Source organism: Typha latifolia, chromosome 5 (genome assembly GCF_019914945.1).
Source record: "Typha latifolia isolate L0001 chromosome 5, TyphaL0001v2, whole genome shotgun sequence".
NCBI classification, from domain to species: Eukaryota; Viridiplantae; Streptophyta; class Magnoliopsida; order Poales; family Typhaceae; genus Typha; species Typha latifolia.
Window position 1 is genome coordinate 5,644,175 of NC_133090.1, and position 20,139 is coordinate 5,664,313.

Consider the following 20,139-nt stretch of genomic DNA (forward strand, 5'->3'; position numbering starts at 1 on the left):
CCAGCTACCGACCTCTCGTCGGCGGCTTGGCTCCGACGAGCTTGAGCCCAAAGCAAGAAAATTAGAGGGGGGGAGAGAGAGGGAGAGAAAAGGAAAGAGGGGAAGTGAGAGACCTCACCGGTGGTGGCGGCGATTCCACGGGAGGTAGCACCAATCGACAGGCCGGTTAGGCGGTGGCGGTAGTAGTTAGAGAGAGAGAGGAAGAGAGTTCGGGAAAGAGAGAGCAGAGAGTGAGAGAGAGAGAGAAATATAAAGGGGGAGAGAGAGAGGCGGTAGGGATGCCGGTGCGGCGTCGATGGGCCCACCGGAGCTAGCTGGCCCGGTCTGGTTGGCCGGGCCAGCGGTTGGGAGTGTGTGGCACCCCTAGCCCGCGCTAGTAGCATGGCACGAGGCCGTCCACATTATGGCTGGCCACATCGTGCCATGCAAAAATGTTTTTTTTAAGGTTGGGTTGTTACATACACATCATCCCCCATCTCCGTTACAAAACCTAAGACTAGCGATGGTGGAACCCGAAAGGCGAGCAGCACTGGTGCGCTTCGTCGATGAGGAGGATTGATACTTTGAGGATGAGGTTGATCCCTTCGGAGATGATGATGGCCAAGCTTGAGGATTTAGAGAAGGAAATCAACATGCACAAAGGTTTGGACCTAAACCAAGGATTTTTCGCAACCCCGACAATGTTATTCGGGGGAGAATCGCACGCTTGGATTTCCAAAATTTCAAGACGGTGATCCAACGGATTCGGTGTTTCAAGTGGAGCAATACTTTGATTGTCAAGGTACAGCGGAGGACACAAAGGTCCAGATGGCAAGCTTTCAACTCCAAGGAACAACATCGTATTGGTATCGATCGGTTATTTGTGGTGGAGGATTTACTAGTTGGGATAACTTTTGTAGGAGGATTACACGCAGATTTGGGACAGTGGCATATGAAGATTTTGTTGCTACATTAAGCAAGATGGTTTAGAGCACGACCGTATTGGAGTACCAAGTAGAATTTGAAAGAGTTAGTAGTCGTTGTGAGCCACCTTGGCCCGAACCGACATTGATGAGCACATTCATTTTAGGGCTGCGAGAGGAGATACAGACGGATATTCATGCTCTTTGTCCTACCACTTTTGAGGAGGCATTTGAGAAGGCCGTGAGGATGGAGCAAAAGCATAAGGCTCCCAAGATTGCAGCGAAAACGAGTTGGAGCAACCGAGATGGGCGGTTTGCACCTAGAACACCAGCTGAAAATTCTGCGGTTTCAAGGATAACCACTGTTAGTACTAGACCACGACCACCTTTGAGACCTTCTTCGGATGTTAGAGGAGGTAGAAGACCCCCCGTTCAAACTCTCACACCTACCCAAGTGGAGGAGCGAAGAGCGCAGGGCCTTTGCTTTCGATGTGATGAACGTTTCACCCCCGGTCATCAGTGTTCCAAATCGATCGAGAGTGTGATGCTCATCAATGGTCTCGAGGAGGACGATGAGGTCATTGTTGATGGAGAGTGTTTAGAGGAGGTCCTTGAGGAGGCCATGGAGGAGGGTGTAGAGGAAGATATCCAAGCTGAAATATTGATGCATGCATATTCGGGTACTTCCGCGCCGAGGACGTTACGGATAGACAGACTCGTTAGAAAGCATTGTGTGCACATCCTTATTGATTCGGGGGGTACACACAACTTTCTAGATGAGAGGTTAGTGAGGAGATTAGGCTTGGACGCTAAACCGACCACGGGGTTTGATGTTGCTATAGGAGATGGCACGAAGCTTCGGGCAGAGAGCGTGTGTCGTCGGGTCGGTATATGAGTGCAAGAACACGATATCATTGTGGACTTGTATCCGTTAGCGCTGTGAGGAGCGAACATTGTCCTTGGCACTCAGTGGTTATAGAGTTTGGGACCCGTCATATTTAATTTATGGAGCATGTGGATGAAATTTAAACAAGGAAACAAAGATGTACGGCTAGATGGCGTTCGTTCTCTACCGATTCCTGCGATGCAGCCGATGGTGGGGCTGCTTTGTACGAGTGATTTGGCCTATCTTCTTTAGTTAGGACCAGCAAGAGATGAGCCTCAAATGAGTCCAGATACTAACATAGAGTTGTCTAATTTATTAGATAAATTTACTAGACTGTTTAAGGAACCAAAGGAGTTACCACCAAGGCGAATGGTGAACCATTGCATAGAGATTATACCTGGGGCTACACCGACAAGCATGAGGCCATATCGGTACTCACATGTGCAAAAAGAAGTTATTTCCAAGATGGTTGCCGAGATGTTGGGGCAAAGCCTCATACAACCAAGTCATAGCTCTTACTTATTGCCCGTGCTATTGGTGCGAAAGAAGGACGGGACATGGCATTTTTGTGTCGACTACCTGGCACTAGATGCTATCACCGTTAAGGATCGGTATCCCATTCTGGTCATAGAGGAGCTATTGGACGAGCTTGTAGGGGCGACCATATTCAGTAAGCTTGACTTGAGGGTCGGGTACCATCAAATTGGAGTTCACCCGACGAATGTGCATAAAACTGCATTTCAAACGCCAAACGGGCACTACGAGTTTCGGGTGATGCCCTTTTGTCTTACCAATGCTCCAGCTATTTTTAAAGGCCTCATGAATAAAATTTTTTTGTCTCTTCTGCGAAGTTATGTCTTGGTATTTTTTGACGATATTTTGGTGTATAGTAGAACTAAATTGGAGCATTGGCGGCATTTGGAGGATGTGCTGAATTTGTTGAAGCAAAATCAGCTAAAGATCAAGAAGTCAAAGTGCCTATGGGGAGTACTACAAGTGGAGTATTTAGGCCACATCATCTCAGCGGAAGGTGTAACGGCGGATCCTCAAAAGGTAGCATGCATGACCGCTTGGCCAATACCTACTACTACCACAGGATTGTGAGAATTTTTGGGGCTGACTAGATATTATCGCTGCTTCATTGCCGGGTATGGTAAGAACGCTGCTCCTCTCACTTCTTTGTTGAAGGACTCTTTTAGATGGACAGATAAAGCCAACTATAGCCTTTGAAAAACTAAAAATAGCAATGACGATTGCGCCCGTTTTAGCGCTACCGGATTTCACCAAAGAGTTCATTGTGGAATGTGATGCATCGAGAGATGGCATAGGAGCTGTACTAATGTAAGGAGGACGTCCCATAGCATTTATTAGCAAAGATTTATCACAAAAATCTCAGCAATTATCGATTTACGAGAGAGATGTTGGCAATTCTGTATGTTGTGATAAAGTGGAGGCCTTATTTAATTGGTAGGCGATTCATTATCCGAATCGATCAAAGGAGCCTTCCATATTTTATGGGACAGCATATTCACACTCCGGCACAACAGAGATGGGTCACAAAATTGCTGAGGTATGATTATGAAATTCAGCACAAGAAAGGAACGGAAAATAGAGCGACGGATGCACTATCACGCCAACCCGACACTGCCGAGCTTGCAGCCTATTCTTCTCCCACTTTTTCTTTTCTTGATGAGCTAAGGTATGCATGTACATCTGACCTAGATGTTTTAAGATTGTTACAGGAGGTGTTGGATGATCCAGAGCGCCATCTAGAGTTGGAGAATCGAGGTAGTTTGCTGCTGGACTACAGATGCATTCGGGTGCCTGCAAATGATGGATTACGGCAGAAATTGTTGGAGCACTTCCACCAAACTCTAGAGGCTGGTCATGAGGGTGTCTTGAGGACGTATAGGAGGATATCTCAGAGTTGCACGTGACTAGGATTGAGGCGGGATGTCAGGAGTTTTGCCCGTGCTTGCGAAGTCTGTCAAAGGCAACCACATTGAAACCGACCGGATTAATTCAGCCTTTACCTATACCGGATCGTGTTTGGGAAGACATTTCTATGGATTTCATAAAGGGTCTTCCGCTGGTACGTGGCTATTTAGTTATTTTTTTGGTCGATGACAGGTTGAGCAAGTATGCGCACTTTTCGGCATTGTCACATCTATTTTTAGCCAAGTCAATGGCTAAAATTTTTGTTAGAGATATTGCTCTGTTATATGGCATGCCACGCACGATTGTTTCGGATCGTGATCGTATATTTATGAGTGACTTTTGGACGGAGTTTTTTAGATCGCAAGGGACTCGATTGAACTTCAGTTCAGCCTACCATCTATAGACGGACGGCCAAGCCGAAGTGGTCAATCGAGGCATAAGCAGTATGTGAGGTGCTTTGCTGGAGAGATGCTGAGACGATGGTTGGAGTTCTTACCGTGGGCGAAATGGTCTTACAACACTGCCTACCATAGTAGTATTGACATGACTCCATTCGAGGTGGTGTATGGGTGCATGGCTCTAACATTATGCACATATGATCCACTGGCATCTGCAGATCGGATGGAGGTGGACTTAAACTTTTGGCTTTAATGGATAGAGACGCTACATTGAGGAGGTTGCGTGCCCATCTTAAACTTACTCAAAATCGCATGAAGCAAGTTTATGATCACAGTCGTAGGGAGTAGGAGTTCGACATTGGCAATTGGGTGTTTGTGATAATGCAATCGTATCGACAAGTGACCTTGCATCCGATACAAAACCAAAAGTTAGCACATCGCTACTTCGGTCTGTTTCGGGTGTTAGAGCGTATTGGTCCAATTCCATATCATTTGGAGCCGCCGGAGGGGTCGAGAGTGCATCCTGTCTTCCATGTTTCATTGCTAAGGGAGCGGATTGGAGATCATGAGGTCGTTGGATCAGTTCTACTAGAGCTATTAGAGAAGACAGAGATCGTAGAGCTAGTTCGAGTACTTGCTAGGCGCCAACGACGTCATGGTACCAGATTAGAGATGGAGATTCTAGTTGAGTGGTTTGACAAGCCATCCGATGAGGCTATATGGGAGTTAGAGATAGACATCTTGGAGCGTTTCCCCAACTTTACACCTTGAGGGCAAGGTAGGAGAAGCGTGGTGGGCTGATACACATTGTTAGAGTCTTTTCTTATTGCATTACTTGTTTATTTTCATTAAAATAAAATTCATGTAGGTCGCATTCGAACGCGGAAGGGGTCGCATTCAAACACCCTTGTGAACGCCTGCATTAGGTTCGCAAAAACAGAGAACGCGAAATGCATGTTCGAATGCGGTTGGGCGTGTTCGCATCAACAGAGAATGTAGTGCGTTCGAACGCAATCGGGCGCGTCCGAACGCAATCGACGGGATTCTACTACGATTAGAGTTAGTTATTATTATTAGGGCTTGTTGGGTAGTCTCTATAAATATGTGGATGGCAACCAAAATCATTATGCTATTGGATTATTTGTTTCTTGCCTCTCTATCTTCTCTCTACCCTAATCTCCCTTCTCCTTCTTCACCAACCTACCACCTCTACCGTTGGCAAGGTCTCTCCTAACTTCTAATCTTCCTCGTTTGTCGAGTCCTTCCTCTTCTTTGGGATCTCGACCACTTCTTCCCCTTCGTCTTAATCTTTTAAACAACATCACCCATCCGTCATTATCTTCATTATCATCCATAACACTAACTTCCACTCCGCCCGTCACCACCACCATCATCCGCAATATATCGTGTTTTCGTCCTAGTTATAGTTTGAATCTGCAAAGGGCATAATTACGAAAAAATATAGATCAGGGAGTTATGGATCGATTTCACTTGGTTTCATAATTGTATGACTACGGGAGAATATTTTGTGAATATTTTCTCTCGGTTACGCGGACTGAATTTATACAATAAATTCAGATCTTTAAGGGATCGTTCCGTAGACCATATCAGATATATATTGAATGTTCAAAGTTAATAGCATCATTCAGAGTTATATTATAAAATCAACAGAAATTTTGTATGACTATGCTTGTATTTACCATCACGATTTGTTAATCACATTGAAATATTTAGCCACACATGTTTGTTACAATGAAATTTTCACGCATATTTATTTCCATGAAGGCAAACATAGTTTATTCCCTTCCTTCTATTATTGTGCACCAATTTTCTCTGCTCCCCATCCCACCGAATTGTACGTCCTTTTAATTATCCCCTTTCCACCAAATTGTACGTCCTTTTAGTTATTGGAAACGACTTGATCTTTCACATTCGTCTATTCCCAAACTATTGCGCTGCTTTTATCAACAAAAAAAAAATGGACATGAAAGTGGAGAAATTATTATTATTATTATCATCAATTTCTAAACTAATTGCAGTTTTCCGACTGCCACTTGAGAATATATAAAGACTGATTTTATCTTCTATTACTTGCAGTGATCTCTTCTATTTTGTATTTTGTCATCTAGTCTATCATTGGCATTTCAGGACGATATCCTTAATTATTCTCATAGCAAAAAAGACTCCCAGAAATTAGAAAAAGAAAATAAAAGAAGCCCGAGCTGCTCCACATGTTTGACAATAATGAACTAGGCTTCTTGTCTATTCTACTTAATTTAGTCAATTATTGTACATCTTCAATTATTGGACCTTAGAAGCATTACAACTCCTTGAACTCCTGCATCTTTCTCCCTGCATATATATATTTATATATAATAAAAGTCTGTAGACTGATCATATTATTCAATTCAATTAACTGATTACAACTTGATACAAAGATGAAAAAAGAGAAATATGACAAAAGTCCTAAGAGCAAGTCTCACACATAGTTGCATTACAGACTAAACAACAATTAATATAGGTATCGAAACAAGTACTCAAGCATAATAGAAAACAAAGAGGATAGAGCAACACTCTAGTAACAAGTCTCTCGCTTGGCCACTTGATAGCACACTACAAGTAGAATAGCATGAGTCTTGAAAAGCTAAGCACCCAACTAAGAAGCAAGCTTAGACAGGGATACAAGTACGCCAATGATGGAATTAAGTGAATTTAACAAAACACTTAAACCTCATTTGAATAAACCTATGAATCCAAGAAATAGAACACGCAAACAAAGAAAAGAAAAGGAAAACAAATAGTGAGGGGGAGAGCAAAGAACTGGCTATTATAATCTATTGCATCCACACAGATATTTAATACACAAAAAATAGATGGCCCAAAATAGGATGAGGTAGGGCAGATTGTAAAGCCGACGGCGTTGAAAGCTGGGCGAGGCACAGCGACAGAGTGTGACTTGGAGGGCTCTAGTTAGTTAGATCGAGTCTTTTGATTTTATTTCCTGCATTGTTATTTTCTACATTAGGCTAGGCTAGGTCATGAGATATTTGGTTGGGTCAAGTCATAAATGCCACCACTTGGTGCTAGTTGGGTTGGGTCTAGTCTATTTTCAGCTTTACTTGGAGGGCAAGTTATTTATCATAGGTAGCCGCTATATAAGGTGTGGTGAGCACCCAAGTAGAGGTATGAAAGAATTACTCTAATTTTCCCTCTCTCTCTCTCTCTCTCTCTCTCTCTCTCTCTCTCTCTCTCTCCTATCAGCTAGCATCACTCTTACCGAGGCCACCAGTTGAGCCTACCCAAGCTACCTCGAGAACTCCCCTACACCTCAGCTCACCCCCACCTCAGTAACAGCACCGCATATTCCTCAACCCAAACTGCCTCCATCTCCCTCGCTACACAACCCGACAAACCAAAGCCACCGTCCTTAGCTCATCCGATTGCTCGATCGCCCCTCTCATCTCTAACCACAACAAGGAGGTCGAGGCAAGATGGGTGAGGTGCGGTGACAGAGACCGAGGTGAGGCGAGGCTTGGCGGCGAAAAAGCAAGGAGCAAGCGATTCGAGACCTGGGTTGACGATTGGTGCAAACAAGTAAAGCGTGGGGCTGATGAGATCCACAACCGTCGGCTCCAACCATGGCGATACCGAGGCTGAGAAGGGATTGACGAGTACCATGGTACTTAGCCTAGATAGCGACGACGGCCAACGACAGTGCTGATGAAAGTAGGGTGGTAACGAGGAGAAAGAGGACTTATCATCACGATTTGTTAATTTATAGCTACAGATGTCTTTTATATTGTTACAATGAATTTTCCATGCATATTTATTTCCATGAAAACAAACATATTTTATTCCCTTCCTTCTATTATTGTGCACCAATTTTCTCTACTCCACATCCCACCTTCTATTATTGTGCACCAATTTTCTCTACTCTACATCTCACCTAATTTTAGGTCTTTTAATTATTCCCAAACTATTGTGCTGCTTTTATCGAAAAAAAAAAATTGTGCTTCCGACGTGTTAGACATGAAAGCGCGAAAGTTATTATTATTATCATCAAATTCCAAACCTATTGCAGTTTTCCCACTGCCACTTGAGAATAAAGATAGCTTTTCTTTTCTATTACAGTGCACTCTTCTATTTCGTATTTTGTCTTCTAATTTAGGATGAGATCCTTAATTACTCTCGTACCCAAAAAGATTCCCAAAAATTAAAAGAAAAAAAAATAGAAGAAGCCCGAGCTGCTCCACACGTTTGAAAATAATGAAGTAGGCTTGTTGTCTATTCTACTTAATTGAGTCAATTATTGCAGATCTCCAATTATTGGACCTTAATTGGAAGCATTACTCCATGAACTCCAGCAGCTCTCTCTGTATATATATATATATATATCTTGCAAACTCTTCTTGGTGTTCATCTCGTCTTGCATATTTCCATTTCTTTTTGCCTTTCCATTCATATATTCTCTAGAAGATGAAATTCATAGACATCGTTAGCAAGATGATCACTCCCCTCTTATACCCTTTTAATCCTTTGATAAATCTCATGACGATGCATGTAATCTATCCCTTTAATACTGGTGACAATGTTAAAGGCCTCGTGGACGCCACAAAGGACTTAGTAGTTCGGAAGGACGACGTCGAGAGCCGAATCAGGATTGCCAAGAGAGATGGTCTTGTGCCAACGCATCAAGTAGGATGGTGGTTGGAGAAGGTAAAGAACATCGTTATCGAGGCCGAGGCGATCGAAAGAAAGTATGCCAACAGGAGATTCAAGTGCCTTGGTGGTTGCTCTATCAATTGTTGTTCGAATTACTCGCTCAGTAGGATTGCTGCTGAGAAGCTTTTAGATATCGAGAAGTTTTATGCCGAAGGAGACTTTGCAGTTGTCGGACTGACGCCGGCTCCTCCTCCTAGTCCTCCTCCTGTGCAGGAGGTTTCTGCCAGACCAACCTCGTCATCGCCTGCCGTGGAATCCAAGCGGCATCGGTCTAAGTTCTCCTTTCTCTCAAAAAAGAGAACGCCATCGCCTGCAGGACAGGAGGTTCCCGCTGGATCAACGCCGTTGCCTGTAGAACAGGAGGTTCCCGCCACATCAACGTTGCCGCTTGTAGTAGATCTCAATCTTCAAGTGGCACTCGAATACATTAATGAAGATGGTAAGCTGGGTATGATCGGGATTTGGGGCATGGGCGGCGTCGGGAAGACCCATCTGCTCAATAAGATCTATAAATCACTTGACGGGGCCTCTTCTTTCGGCCATGTGATTCTTGTGACGGCCTCAAAAGAGTGCTCGGTAGAAAAGGTTCAAGAAGCATTAGTTAAGAAGCTCCTTTTGCCTGAGAAGAAGAATGACATAGATTCGCAGGCTGATGTCATCCGCAACTACTTGAAGGCTATGAGTTTTGTCCTACTATTGGATGACCTATGGGGACACCTCAATCTTGAAGCAGTCGGTATTCCGTTCCCCATCGGCGTTGACCGCAAGTACAAGCAAAAGGTGGTATTAACAACGCGATCAGAGAATGTCTGCGGTCTGATGAAGGTCCAAAAGAAGATCAAAGTGGAGTGCCTGAAGGAGGAGGATGCACGCCGCCTCTTTCTTGAACACGTCGGCGAAGAAGCCCTCAACTCCGATCCTCAAATTCCAGACTATGCGGAACAAATCCTGAAGGAGTTGGATGGCTTGCCACTGGCTCTTATTACCACCGGGAGTTCCATGTATTCCAAGAAGGATCCCAGAGAGTGGAAACATGCCATCGATCTACTTCGAAAGTCGCGACTTGATGACGTCGAGCTCGCAGGTACGGACCAGAAAACATTTCACATATTAAAGTTTAGCTATCAAAGTTTAAAGAATGATCAACTGAAAGAGTGTTTCCTGCGCTGCTCCTTGTGGCCGGAGGATTACATAATCCTGATAGATGAGCTTATCGAATGTTGGATTGGTTTATGCATGATAGACATGTCCAATATGCGAGAAGCATACAACGCCGGACATGGATTGATAGGTGATCTGAAGGCCGTTTGCTTGTTAGAGGCTGCTGGAAAAGACCATGTCAAAATGCATGATGTGGTTCGAGACATGGCATTGTGGATAATGTGCAACGATGGCAAGAACAAGAACCAATGCGTAGTGCGAGCAGGAGTTGGGTTGGAGGAGGCACCGCGAGAGATTAATATTTGGTTCGAGGCAGAACAAATCTCCTTGATGCGTAATCGAATGCACGCATTCCATTTTCCTATCATTCCTTGCCCTACCAAGCTCAAAACCTTATTGCTTCAGTGGAACGAATTGTCCACAGTGATTGGAAGCATCAAGAATTTTGATGCACTCACAAACCTAGACCTATCCCACAATAGCTTTGATGTTTTTCCGATCGTGATATGTAGCCTGCCCAACCTCCAGTACCTCAACTTGTCGCAAAATAGGATCGAGTCATTACCTGATAGTTTAAGATCACTTACCAATCTCAAACACTTGCTTCTAAGGGACAACAAAATCCACAAAATACCAGACCATGTAATAGGGGAGCTTAAAGCACTAGAAGTCCTGGACATAGTTAATTGTTACTCAAACAAAGATTTGTCTTACCTACCATCGTTATTTAAGGATTTGGAGTCCTTGGTCAATCTTAAAGCCGTTGGGATGGATCTGCAAGAATTAAGCCAACTAAAAAGGCTCGCCGAGTTGTCCTTTGTGCCCGTTATATTCCTCACTTTATATTATTTTGATGAATCGTCTTCCCTCTCTTTGCCAATCAGCTCGTTTACGAACACTGGAATACATATGAACTTGTCTGAACTCCGGATATTCAGAACCAAGTTAGAGCAAATCAAGTTCAAAAGCTATGATCCAAGATTTAATCTTCGTAATCTAGAGAAACTCTCGTTTGTTGACTTAGCCTACTTGAAAGAGATTGTATGCGAGGGATTGGTGCCCAAGGACTTGTTTCCAAATCTCACACGCTTAGAATTCTCTTATTGCGAAGCATTGGAAAATATTTCTTGGATTGTGTACCTTCCATGCCTGCGGATTCTGGAAATGAGCGAATGCACCACAATGAAGCAGATTGTTTGTAATGACCAGAACAACCATGTTGATCAGAATGTTGCTGAAATAGAAGAAGAGAGAGCCCGAACATCTCCACCTACCTTCCCTTGCCTGAGAAGAATCATCTTGTCCTTCTTTAAAGAGTTGATCGACATTTGCGATCCTGCAATCAGTTTCCCTTCTTTGGAATCTCTCGAGGTTTTTAAGTGCCCAAATTTGAAGAAACTTCCTTTCGGCACGCATACCAATTCAGGCAAGTTGAAGTCTATAAAGGGCGAAAGAGCGTGGTGGAATGGGTTGGTGTGGGCGGACGAAAATCTCAAGTCTTCCCTCCAATCCTTTTACCAAGAACAGTACTCGATTGATTCAAGTGTGAGCTACATGTAGCTGTTCTTTCCTACTTGTGAATTGTTTTCTTCTTTTCTTCAACTTTCATTATTGAGTATTGGAAATCGCTAATAGATCGATGAGGTTTGTAACGAGCAGATTAGGGTCTTTATTAACCCCATGTGCATGCATACAAGGCTCTTAAAATAATCGAACAGATTGGGCTTGGGCTCGGGCTCGGGCTCGGACTTGTAAAATAGTCTCTGGGCTTGTTTTACTTGTAAAGTTTATTATTTTTTTTTTAACTTATTTTAAATTTCTATACAAACAAGCCCATCAATTTAGGGTCAATCTCACAATCTTTAGTCACTTTCCTCCTCATCCTTTTTAATATTAGTCAAGGCAATCTCTTTTTAGTTTTCCTAGGTTTGAAAGGCAGCTCCATAAGTTCAGAGATTTCATACAAATGCGCAACTCTAAAGGAATTAATCTACATTCTTTTTCCTCTATGATAATGACTTTATCTTGCAATTTATCAGATAAAAGTCTTAAGGATTTTTCTTATATTCTAACTCAAGGATTCTCTCAATTGACTTGAAAATAGGATCCCCAGTTTTACTCTCCTCCGTATAAAGGTTTCAAAGCTATTGGTTACCTTTGGGTTGTTCTCGTATGAGTAACTTCAATAATATTTCATGCATCCTCGTCTATTCCACAGGTACATATATATCAAAATGCATTAGGAGAGACACTACTATACAGTTAATTGCTTTGCTATTCCACCTAGACTTTTTTAAAATATAAATTGTCTCATTATTTAAAAGGTTTTTTTTATTAATTTGATTTTTATTGCTAATTTAGCAGAGAGTTTTCAACCGTAAATAATAGAAAGTCAAACTTGTTAATCAATCGATTTTAAAAATACTCACATCCCAACTTACAATAAGAATAATTAGATCCATTGAGTAAAGGAGATCTAACTGTGAATTTACTTTCCCTTGAAAGATCCATTTTCTAGTGAATATCTCTCTAAAGTTGACATACTCTGATCTTCCATAAGCTACGTATAAATGACTATGTTAAATCGAACTGCTTTATTCGAAATGTGACAAGTAGGGGTGTTAAAATAAATGAGCGGCTCATCCCTGGCTCAATTGAAGTTCGGGCTTAGGCTTGAGCGAGCCTAAATAAATTTATAGGCTTAAATTGAATTTCGAATTAAGCCTAATCCAAAGTCGGCTCAACTCAAAAAATATTTATTAATATTATATATATAAGTATATCAATAACTATTAGATCTTCGATCTAAAGATAGACTTGATAGGTTTGGCCTTAAATAGCCTAGTTTCAAGCTTGGGCTCGGCTTGAGTTTGGCTTGAAATAGGTTCGATTTAGGCTTGGGTTTGACTTGAGCTCAGTTTGGCTCGGCTTGAGCTAAGCCAAGCTTGAATAAAAAAAATTAATTTCGAGTCGAGCCTGAGTTGGAGCCGGCTCATTCAGGCTTGGCTCTTTTACACCCCTAGTAACAAGCCTTTAAACCATATCTTCATAACATACCAAGATACAGCTACATTCATATGCAAGAGATGGTATGTTTGAATTCAATGATATGCTTTTTGCTTCTCCTAGATTTAGAACTTTATTATGGTGCTCATATGTCAAATTGAACTACCGATTAGTCCAAGATTTAGAATGATACGATTCGGACTTCACCGACGTCGTCTCGAGCATGGATTCACTTTAGGAGTGTTTTTATTTCATGTTTTAGTGTTTAATTTCCATTAAAATAAGTTTTCTGTAAGTCGCGTTCGAACGCGGGTGGAGTGAGTTCGAACGCGGTTTGTGAACGGGGTTGTGAATGTGGTGAAGAGAATGTATTGTGCGTTCGAACGCGGTCGGGCGAGTTCGAACGCGGTCGACAAAAATTGTGTTTTTAGGGTTAATTTGAGTTGTTGGTTAGCCTATAAAAGGATGTGGTAGGCAACCAAATTGATTATTGATTATTGAGATTGAGTTTTGCCTTGCCTCCTTCGTCTTCTTCGCTCCCGTTCTCTCAATCCCCGGCGATGCCGCTTCTAACCTCCCTCGTCCGGCTAATCACCCTAGTCCCTTAGGGGTGGCCCTCTTCTCCTCCTTCTTCCAATCTATCCAACACTTGCCCTAACCTTTCCATCAACCATAACCCTTCCACCACCACTTTTCACCGGTGCCACCACATTAACATCGGTCCACCATCCACCATTACCTAGGATCTCGTGCCTCCATCCACGGATCCAAAACAGAGCATCCTGACGTTCGTTCACTAAACGAACGATATCTCGAGATCCCCAACTCCGATTTGCCTGAAACTTAATTTGTTGGTCCGGGCCTACAATATATCAAAATTTCACGTCGATCCGACGGCGAAATATTTCGGGATCTTATTTCAAAGTTTCGTGCCAGATCTAATCCAGATCAAGAATTGGAAGAGATCGACCCTTCACCAAAAAGGTGAGATCGTATCAAGCTGGTATTAGAGCTCCATAGCTAGAGGCGTGATCGCAACAAGCTGGTATGAGAGCCACCGTTCCTCAGACAAGCACTTCCAATGACAACAACCAGATCCATGGCTGCACGGCGAGATGATGAAGAAGAGATTCTCCCAATAGAGGAGGGAGAAACGATTACAGGGACTTCCACCCGTGGAACCGCCCGATCTAATCAGAATACGGAAGAACCTAGCGTTCAAGCCGTGTTGGGGTCTCTTTCAGAGCAAATGGCCATCAACAACTAGATGATGATGGAGATGATGCGGGAACTACGGGCGACAAGGGAAGCAATGGCGAACGGGAAAGCACCATCGACCCCACAACGCGAGTCGACCCCCTTGAACCCACTGCCACCGGTTCAGCCTTTGCAACCACAAGAGCCGCTGCTACCACCACCCTATGGGCAGAGGCAAGCAAGGATGGTTACACCAGGTCCAGTTGCAGGTGAACCCATCCGACGAATGAACCACCATGGAGACCACCTTGGAGATCAAGATCCGTGGGCGGGCCAATACGATCCGGAACCATGGTGAGTTAATCTAAACCGAAGGAGGGATCATCAACCCTTCATGGTGCATCCTCCCCTGGTTAGACAAAGAGTTGGACATGATCCGGAATGAGACGACGGCATACGTGGACAAGTCGTGCGTCTCAAATTCCCCAAGTTCAAAGGTGGCGATCCGATCAATTGGTTGTATAGGGTGGAGCAATTCTTTGCATACCAAGGAACGGCGGAAGAGTACAAGGTGACGCTTGCGAGCTTCCACCTTGAGGATGCGGCGCTTCATTGGTTTCGAGCAGCCAATGCCACTGAGGCTATCGAAACTTGGGTTGAATTTTGCGCCGATATCACACGACAATTTGGAGCATCGGGATATGAAGACTTTGATGCTCTCTTCTCAAAGACGGTACAAAAGACCACGGTTAGGTCATACCAAGAAGAATTTGAGAGGATTAGTAGCCGATGTCATCCACCATGGACGGATCAACAACTTCGCAGCACCTTCATCTCCGGGCTGTGGGGTGACATACAAGCCAATGTGAGGGTTTTAAGGCCTAGAACCTTAAAGGAGGCCTTCGAAGATGCGGTGCTTATGGAAGACAAACATAGGGCCATGAAGATACACCTGAAGCATAGTTGGACAAGCCAAGGAAGCCGCAATCAAGCTCAACCTAACATAGCGGCGGGAAATACTATCGGAGTACCAAGGGTTGTTGCTACAGTGGTACCTCCTCGAGCACCCTTGAAGCCATCCCAAGATGTGAAGTATGCACCTAGAGGTCCGGGACGAGCACTCACACCAGCCCAAGTAGAAGAAAGAAGAGCCAAGGGCCTATGCTTTCGTTGTGATGAGAAGTTTGTACCCGGGCATCGCTGTGCTAAATCGATGGGATTAGTGATGCTAATCGATGGATTGGAGGAAGCGGAGGACGAGTTTGCAGCTGAAGGTGCAGATGTGGCTGGACATCAAGGAGAAGAAGCTGAGGAGCCACCCATGGAGGACATGATAGCCGAAATCTCCCTCCACGCCTATTCGGGGACAGCTGCGCCAAAGACCTTGCGGGTGAACGGGGTAGTCAAGAAAACCACAGTAAGAATCTTGATTGACACCGGGTCCACCCACAACTTCATTGACAAGAGGCTCCTTAAGGAGATTGGGCTCGAGTCGGAACCCATGGAAGGGTTCGATGTGACGATCGGAGATGGCACCACATTGCGAGCGGATTCTATTTGTGGAGGTGCAGAATTGAAGGTGCAAGGCCAAACTTTCACATTGGACCTTTATCCGTTGGCCTTGCGAGGTGCCGACATTGTTTTGGGGACCCAATGGCTTCGAAGCTTGGGGCCCGTGAAATTTGATTTTACAAGCCTCACATTGACGTTTTGGAGAAATGACAAGAGAGTGCTGCTAGATGGAAGCCAACTACTGCTTGAACTTCCAAATGAAGGGGTCGCAAGGGAGCTCGCTTCTTTCTCGGCGCCCACCTTTCCTTTCTTCTCAGATCTGCGGAGAGCTAGTGCAGAGGATAGTGAGCTGGTCCAACTCATGGAGGAGTTGAGAGAGAACCCCTCAAGCCACCCCGAGCACGAGGAGCGCGATGGGTTAGTACTAGAGTGCGGGCGAATCAAGGTACCCCGGAACGAAGAGCTACGGAGACTATTGATGGCACACTTCCATGATACTCCTATAGTAGGGCATGAAGGGGTATTATGTACCTACAAGCGGCTGGCCCAAAACTGTACATGAACAGCAATGAAGACGGACGTGAAGAAGTATGTGCGTAAATGTCAAATCTACCAACGAGTCAAATCGGAGGCACTCAAGCCTAGCGGGCTACTACAACCACTACCTATACCAGAGCGTATTTTGGAGGATATCTCCATGGACTTCATTAAGGGGCTGCCGGAGGTTCGGGGACAATCAGTGGTGTTTGTTGTGGTGGATAGACTGAGCAAATATGCTCATTTCATAACATTGTCTCACCCGTTTTTAGCAAAAAGGGTTGCTGAAATTTTTGTTCGGGAAGTGGCATGCTTGCATGGGATGCCTAGGACGATCGTGTCAGACCGGGATCGCATCTTCATCATTGAGTTTTGGTCTGAGTTCTTCAGATTGCAACGGACTCAAATCAACCTGAGTTCAGCTTATCACTCCGAGACGGATGGCCAAACCGAGGTGGTGAATCGTAGACTGGAGCAATACTTGCGATGCTTTGTGGCGAAACGACCAAAGGATTGGGTCAAATTCCTTCCATGGGCTGAGTGGTCATACAATACTGCTCATCACTCTAGCATCGGCATGACCCCCTTTGAGGCGGTTTATGGGCGCACTCCCCCTGTCTTGCGTGCCTATGATAGACTCGCGGCGGTGGATAGGACCGAGCTTGACTTGGAGCTTGCTGATCGAGATGAAATATTGAGACTACTCAAGACTCACCTAGCCACAGCCCAAAACCGCATGAAGCAAACTCATGACAAAGGCCGACGTGAGCGAGAATTTGAGGTGGATCAATTGGTGTTCGTTCGAGCTCAACCGTATCGGCAATCCATATTGAGACCAATTTTGAACCAAAAGTTGGGTTACAAGTACTACGGTCCGTACCGAGTGCTACAACGAATCGGTCCAGTAGCTTTCCGGTTGGACCTACTTGAAGGAACCAGGATACATCCGGTCTTCATGTATCAGCATTGAAGGCCCAGATCGGGCCTAACCATGTGGTGGGTTCGGCCTTACCCGAACTAATGGAGGAGGATGGCTCCACTGAACCGGTCCGAGTATTAGGCCGTAGGAGAAGACGCCATGGGACCAGATTAGAGACTGAAGTGATAATTGAGTGGCTGGGCAAACCTACTGACGAGTCTACCTGGGAGCTAGAGTCAGATATCATGAATCGCTTTCCAAACTTCAAACCTTGAGGACAAGGTTGCGGAAGCGTGGTGGATTGATACGATTCGGACTTCACCGACGTCGTCTCGAGCATGGATTCACTTTAGGAGTGTTTTTATTTCATGTTTTAGTGTTTAATTTCCATTAAAATAAGTTTTCTGTAAGTCGCGTTCGAACGTGGGTGGAGTGAGTTCGAACGCGGTTTGTGAACGGGGTTGTGAACGTGGTGAAGAGAATGTACTGTGCGTTCGAACGCACTGTGAGCGCCTGCATCGCGTTCGCAAATACCGACAGGCGTGTTCGATCGCGCGTTCGAACGCCTGCATCGCGTTCGCAAATCTAGAAGAGCGAACTCGGTGCGTTCGAATGCGGTCAGGCGAGTTTGAACGCGGTCGACGAAAATTGTGTTTTTAGGGTTAATTTGAGTTGTTGGTTAGCTTATAAAAGGATGTGGTAATCACCAAATTGATTATTGATTATTGAGATTGAGTTTTGCCTTGCCTTCTTCGTCTTCTTCGCTCCCGTTCTCTCAATCCTCGGCGACGCCGCTTCTAACCTCCCTCGTCCGACTAATCACCCTAGTCCCTTAGGGGTGGCCCTCTTCTCCCCCTTCTTCCAATCTATCCAACACTTGCCCTAACATTTCCATCAACCATAACCCTTCCACCACCACTTTTCACCGGTGCCACCACATTAACACCGGTCCACCATCCACCATTACTTAAGATGTCGTGCCTCCATCCACGGATCCAAAACAGAGCATCCTGACATTCGTCCACTAAACGAACGATATCTCGAGATCCCCAACTCCGATTCGCCTGAAACTTAATTTGTTGGTCCGGGCCTACAATATATCAAAATTTCACGTCGATCCGACGGCGGAATATTTCGGGATCTTATTTCAAAGTTCCGTGCCAGATCTAGTCCAGATCAAGAATTGGAAGAGATCGACCCTTCACCAAAAAGGCGAGATCGTATCAAGCTGGTATCAGAGCTCCATAGCCAGAGGCGTGATCGCAACATAGAACTTGATTTTTATCTTGGGTGAGTGATGTGAATTTGGAAGACTTCACAATGCTGTCTTTTAGAGTGTTCTTAAAAGATATATCCACTATTACTTTGGGGGGAGTTTCTTAATTGGTTTATTTACCCTATTCACGGCTACTACATATGATGTTTTTACGTTTTTCATACATTTTTTAATTGAAGAATATTCGGATTGCAGAATATTATATCTTCCATTCTCATATTGCTGCTCATGTTGAAATCACTATGCTGAAATTGAATTACTCATGCTTCATTTTGGTTCACTTTGGTTTCATTATGGTGCTCATATGTCAAATTGAACTATACATTTGCTTCACTTGTATTTTATTTGGTATCTAGTTTTGAATATTAAGGTGTAGATATCTAAGTGTGTCGTGCTTTTACTTATTTAGGAGGTTATCTCGACCCTACAGAAGTACTTAGGAAATTAATGTATTTGAAATTGCTAAAAGAGAGTTTGCTAGCACAGTAATATAGGTGGTAATTTCATAGACACAAAACATATTCTAAATCATGCGTACAGCCTTATAAATATTGTATATGATTAAGACACATAATGCTTAGATGGTTAGACTAAAGAAATCAGCTTAAATTGTCGAAAATATCATGTATTTGATATAACTTATAAAGTGGGGTTCACATATTATTAATGATAGAATTAATTTATTTTAAAGAATATTTTATTGTCATATATTCACTTATTCAAATTTATGAAGAGAACTTAATGAAAATTGGCTCTAAAGTGGGTATCATGACAATGAAAAATAAAAAAAAATAAGTTTAGTACCATATTGGATATTTAAGAAATGTTAGCATGGTATATAAGTATTAGACTTCTTATGGGTTTTGGGACCCAAAATAAGTATCTATTTTATAGATAAAATATACTATGCAAATTAACTCGCACACGCAAACTACCCAACTTAGTTTGGTTCGCGCATGGGTCAACCCCAAAATTATTTTGTTTGATACATGTTCGGATCGAGTTCGGTTGAATCCGAAGTGGTGTCCCTTCGATTAGAATAGTTAATTTATTGGTTGGTTGAACTCAAAATGGTGTATTTCTTCACAACAAACTATTAATTAGTTAAAACCCAAAATGATGCATTATTTTTCACTAAATTTTGTTCATTCAATTCAAGTCTGATTTGAGTCTTCTGTCTGCATTTAAGAGGGAGTACAATACGGTTCAGATTCAACAAGACATTCAAATAACTACTTCCTTTTAAGTGCAAGATAGTCGTTATATTATGAAAGATCGAAGTCTATTATTTCAGAAGCAATCTGTGAAGGGCAAATTGGTCTTATGGAGATAATATCCAACACTAGACTCGACTATACAGAAATTTACATTTTGTAATCCGTGAGTTTATTAATTTATTTACTTATATCAAATTTTTTGTAACTTTTAGAACCAATTGTTACCGCCAACAAAATGCACTTTTCTAAAATTATTGTATCTTCTTAGAATAGTACCAATCAAGCAGCATTTCACGGTTGAACATCATCGTACATCCGAGGGCACAAATCAGAACTAGTTATCTAATATCATCATATTGATCGATCGACAAACACAGTTGTGTTTGACTAGTGGCATTGCAGCTGATCTAGATAGGAGGTTTTAATATTTAATCAGAGTCATCGATCAACTAGTATCTCTCTCCGCTA

General features: G+C 43.4%; 1 protein-coding gene across 1 annotated transcript; it reads left to right on the plus strand.

Moving 5' to 3' along the window:
* Positions 1–8,469: 8,469 nt before the first annotated feature.
* LOC140788214 (probable disease resistance protein At1g61300) lies at positions 8,470–11,665 on the plus strand. The gene is made up of 2 exons (XM_073137383.1): positions 8,470–9,930; positions 10,090–11,665. The coding sequence occupies exons 1-2, from the start codon at positions 8,601–8,603 to the stop codon at positions 11,565–11,567; spliced, it is 2,808 nt and encodes a 935-aa protein (XP_072993484.1). The 5' UTR covers positions 8,470–8,600; the 3' UTR covers positions 11,568–11,665.
* Positions 11,666–20,139: the final 8,474 nt, after the last annotated feature.

Bases quoted from the DNA above. Each gene is read 5' to 3' on its own strand.
- LOC140788214 (XM_073137383.1), top strand. From the start codon at position 8,601: ATGAAATTCATAGACATCGTTAGCAAGATGATCACTCCCCTCTTATAC. The intron at 9,931-10,089 runs GTACGGACCAGA...TATGCATGATAG, and splicing joins TGATGACGTCGAGCTCGCAG to ACATGTCCAATATGCGAGAA.